The following is a 5,019-nucleotide window of genomic DNA, read 5'->3' as shown; positions in this document are numbered from 1 at the left end:
AATATAAAAAGTAATAGGTATACATATTAGTGGGTATTCTCGTATAGGTACCTAATAATTACCTATCTAGCATTATATTATTTTATGTTGACACAAACAAGCCTAGTTATTTTGGAGCCTTGTGAGCGCTAGGACGCGGGTTTGATTCCCGCCATTGGCGAGCTGACGATTTTTCATCGATTTAACCATCAGAAGGATTCAACTATCAAAGAAGTATAGGATGAAATGGTCTTCTAATCTTCTGACCAATCTGCCCAAAAGCAATTCTGCCCTATATTTAATCCTTTATATTCTGTAGCTATATTCTCTACAACAAAAATTCTTTGAACTTTTCGTTTAGGTAATGTATAGCTAGGTAGGTACCTATACCTATTTACCTACATAGTTTTTACCTACCTACCTACCTGCCTGCTTGTAAATACCTATACCTACTCGATCTGCACATTAGATAGTTTAGTTTAGATACCTACAGCTTTTGTATTCTAGTGAAAAATATGCATATTATTCTATTCTATCCATACGAGAAAAAACATTAAAACACAATATTTCATAGATTTATGCCCTCGGCAGAACAGAAGTTACTATACATATATAACCATTTAGGTACATAGGTACTACCATTATTCTCCGAATGGAATGCCTTTCAGATCTTTGTTCTTGGCCTAATCTATTATCTATAATCCAAGTGTTATTATTATCGTCAACGTCATCACATCAAAGCTATCATTATTATTAGGTATTTATTATTATTATTATTTTACGGCTAAACTTCCACAGGTTTCCGACCTTTCTTGGCCCTGTTGGCGGTTCGATCTGGTTTGTTCTCATGCAGAAAATTTTCACACATGTGGGCGCTTTTGACGGATATTTTTTTAGTTAATGTACAGCAAAGAAATAAGATGAAGACGAAGAAGAAGAAGAAGAAGAAGAAGAAGGAGAAGAAGTTTTTAGGTACTTAATTACTTGAGAGAGAGAGAGAGAGAGAGAGAGAGAGAAGGCGTCGCGTCGGGCAGAGGGTGGGAATCGAATTTGGATCTAGCCGTCACTTAAGATGCTCACGAGTTGATTAGGTTTACAGTGTATGTTAAACCTTAGGGGCTGTATGAAAAACCAAGTTCACCCTCCGATACTTAGGTATAGCTAGCATACATAATTATGTTGTTATACTGCCTATTAATGATGTATTTATTCAATGTTTAAGCAGGTACATTTTCAAGTTCATCTATATGAAATCTACTCTGCTAAAGTGATTCATCTAGGAATTCTAGGTCTGTAAAAGCGATTTCTAATGGTTTAAATTGTGCTTAATGTTTTCTCAGAGCCTAAATGCGGTTATTTCAATCAAACATACCTACTCATAGGTAATTAGGTACTGACTGCCCATACGTGCCCTAATATGGCTTTTTAAATAGATATATTTAGCCACCTTCCTAGAACTAGGTATAAGTATGACTCGTTAATAATTACTTAGCTACCTGTACGACTTTTTAAATAGATACGTAGCCAGTTAGGTACAACTATTTAAATATCTTGCTTCTGACTTTGAATAGGTATAGGGAGGATCTAGAGATACTTTTGCATATCATTTATGCATATTTTCAGTGCAAAACTCCCTCTTAAACACGGTAACTTGAGCTAATACGGCCTTTCGTGCGTAATTTGTGTTAAATAATATACGGCTTTTTAAAAACCTCAGCTACTGTTTATTACTTTTTATTAGGTACTATTTTTACTATGGGTTGAATATTTTTAATCAATAAGTAATCAATTTTTAGGCCGTCCTTCCTTTATTATTACGATAGTAATAAAAAAAGGTATAGTGGACGGGCTATTGTATTCGCTTCGGTGTCGTCAGTCTATCTGTCTGGTAGTCTGTCTGTCTGACCCCATAGAAGGACTTATCCAAACCTGTTTGACCTATATATAAAATTAAAGGTGTTTTTACCAGGAACAGGAAAATGGTGGTGCAAATTTCTGTCAAGATTTCGACCTTGGCTTTTGGTTTTGATCTAGAACTTTGGTGATCTTCGGATATCTAATATCTATAATAATAGTTAGATATATGTAGGTTATAGGTAGTCAGATAATGGGTTTTGGAACTTTTGGCTCTAATTATGATGTATGGGCCAACAGGAAATAGGGGACGGGTGCCTGCACTTGGGGATGGGAAGGATTTAGTGGACCAGTGTGAAGTGTTCCGATAGAGGGATTGAACAAAAAATCTGGTTTTTGGGGGATTTTTTTCACATTTTCTCATACAAATGAGCTCTGATCTTGAAATTTGTCACGACGACCTATGAACACAAAGCGAGAAAGTTTTAGATAACACTTCAGTCGATAATTTAAGACCGGTTTTAGCGTCACCTGTGCTAAGCTACGCCGAGAAAGGCCAATAAATAGATGGGTGACTTAAACATTATATTGGGAATAAAGGGAGCCCATTAGTCTTGATTTTCAATCATTACATGAAAGTAAAATCAAAAAATCAAATCAATAATAATAGTAAGTGGTCCTAGTCGGTTTTAGCGTCACCTGTGCTAAGCTACGCCGAGAAAGGCCAATAAATAGATGGGTGACTTAAACATTATATTGGGAATAAAGGGAGAATGGGCTCTAGTCTTGATTTTCAATCATTACATGAAAGTAAAATCAAAAAATCAAATCAATAATAATAGTAAGTGGTCCTAGATCAACGTATAAAATTGCCTAATATTGCCTAATATCACTTCTAAACTTTCATCACAAATCCTTCTTTTAAACTCTTCCTCTTCTTCCAAAGCTTAGTCCATCTCCACATAAAAACTCCAATACACGAAAACTCCAAACACGAGAACCACAACGCCCACAATGCTAAGGACCAGCTCCACGAAGGCCGACGTCTTGCACGGGCCGTAGTAGTGGCCAGACAGGATATCGAGGATGTCGCTGACCAACGAGGCGACAGCCAATACTGCCAGGACGACCCAAATGACGATACAGATGAAGTGAACGATGCTGGAAGAAAGGAAATCATTGCATATTAGTTAGAATAGAATAGAATGTTATTTGATGGAATAGAAAAGAATATATCAAAAAAAAAACTGTTTTTTGGGGGATTTTTTTAACATTTTCTCACACAAATGAGCTCTGATCTTGAAATTTGTCGCGACGACCTAACATGAACTCAAAGCGAGAAAGTTTTAGATAACACTTCAGTCGATAATTTAAGACCGGTTATAGCTTCAAGGATGTCGCTGACCAACGAGGCGACAGCCAATACTGCCAGGACGACCCAAATGACGATACAGATGAAGTGAACGATGCTGGAAGAAAAGAAATCATTGCATATTAGTTAGAATAGAATAGAATGTTATTTGATGGAATAGAAAAGAATGGGACAGCCCTGTTTTGTACCTCATGTCCTGATGAATTTTTCTCAACCAAGTCTTGATTCACACAATCTTTCCACCTTTTCTTCGGCCTACCTCTCCCTTTTCTCCCCTTCTCCGTTGGCGACGAAACCGTTTTTACTTTCTATTAATTACATGAGGTAAGCGAACTTACCCGGGGATCTTGTTATCGAGAAAGACCAGGATGAGGACGACGATGAAGAAGAACAAGGTACGAGTATATTCTATTCTATTCTTTCGTGCGACGCGCGACGGACGAAACCGTTTTTCTCTTTTTCTTCTTCCTTTTCCAACAAGGTACGAGTATATTCTATTCTATTCTTTCGTGCGACGCGCGACGGACGAAACCGTTTTTCTCTTTTTCTTCTTCCTTTTCCTATTAGATATTGTTAAACTAGACCGAAAACCGCCAAAAAGCGGTAAAATTCCGCCAACCAATGCACCGATCTTAACCAAAAGTTTTGTGTCGGATTGTTAAATTACACCGAAAACCGCCAAAAAGCGGTAAAATGCCGCCAAGCGTTGCATCGGTCTTAACCAAAAGTTTCGTGTCGCATTCTCACATTTGACAGCTACATACCAAATTTCAAGTCGCTAGCTCTTACCGTTCTCGAGATATTTTGTTTACAGACAGACACACAGATACACACGGACCAATCTTTCCACCTTTTCTTCGGCCTATCTCTCCCTTTTCTCCCCCTCTCCGTTGGAGACGAAACCGTTTTTACTTTCTATTAATTACATGAGATAAGCGAACTTACCCGGGGATCTTTTCATCAAGAAAGACCAGGATGAGGACGACGATGAAGAAGATGATAATCACAACATTAGTGCCGATGTTATACATTCCAACGTACCGTCCAAAATCATGGCCACAGAGGAGGGTGTGGACGATCGCGCATAGGATAAAAATCAGCAGAACGAGGATGCACGTGATGATCATGCCAGTCTTAAGTGACTTGCCCGTCGGGAAGCTCTCCAAGCATGCTGGAATGGGAAGGATTGCCATCGGTCAAGAGCTGACGCAGATGGTTGGAAAAGGCTCTCCAAGCATGCTGGAATGGGAAGGATTGCCATCGGTCAAGAGCTGACGCAGATGGGTGGAAAAGTGACGATTGTAGAGTTCCAAGTGACGATGTAGAGTTCCAATTGACGATTGTAGACTTGCAAGTGACGATTGAAGAGTTCCAAGTAATGTCACGGGGTGCGGTGAATTCCAAGCGCCGTTTGCTCTCAATTTATTGTTTCAAAGGTCCAAGTGACGTTTGTAAAATTTCAAGTGACGACGACGTTTCGCAAATTCCCAAGAGACGCAAAATCTCAAGCGGCGTCAGAGATCGTATCCCAAGTACCAAAAATACAAGAAGAACAGAATATGCACAGGATCAAAAGACGAGTTATGTTTCTCTCTCAAAAGAAAGGAATTAGCAAAAGAAAGTGAATTGCTAATAGACAGGGTCAAAGTGAATTGAACTTTGGCTAGATTGCTAAATCTGATGGTTTGTAAGAAACTGACCACATCTTCAATAACAGAACGAGGAGCCAGAGAATTTTCCTAGCCAACATCAGCGAAGATAGCACGTACAGTCCCCAAGCCCAATAGACCACTGGAGATAAGCAACGTTGGGCG

General features: G+C 38.8%; 1 protein-coding gene across 2 annotated transcripts; it reads right to left on the bottom strand.

Annotated features, from left to right (window-relative positions):
• Positions 1–2,687: 2,687 nt before the first annotated feature.
• LOC103518033 lies at positions 2,688–4,424 on the bottom strand. Of its 2 annotated transcripts, XM_008483086.2 has the most exons (3): positions 4,151–4,424; positions 3,230–3,302; positions 2,688–2,921 (listed from the first exon to the last, which is right to left on the bottom strand). In XM_008483086.2, exons 1-3 carry the CDS (start codon positions 4,396–4,398, stop codon positions 2,781–2,783), a joined length of 462 nt encoding a protein of 153 aa, XP_008481308.1. In that variant the 5' UTR covers positions 4,399–4,424; the 3' UTR covers positions 2,688–2,780. The 2 variants fall into 2 exon arrangements, with proteins under 2 accessions (XP_008481308.1, XP_026685744.1); XM_026829943.1 differs by lacking the exon at positions 3,230–3,302 and having other exon boundaries at positions 2,690–2,994.
• Between the last annotated feature and the right edge of the window lie 595 nt (positions 4,425–5,019).

This window comes from Diaphorina citri, unplaced genomic scaffold (genome assembly GCF_000475195.1).
Source record: "Diaphorina citri unplaced genomic scaffold, Diaci psyllid genome assembly version 1.1 scaffold2052, whole genome shotgun sequence".
NCBI classification, from domain to species: domain Eukaryota; kingdom Metazoa; phylum Arthropoda; class Insecta; order Hemiptera; family Psyllidae; genus Diaphorina; species Diaphorina citri.
Note: the sequence above shows the minus strand (reverse complement) of the source record. Positions and strands in the feature narration are given on the sequence as shown.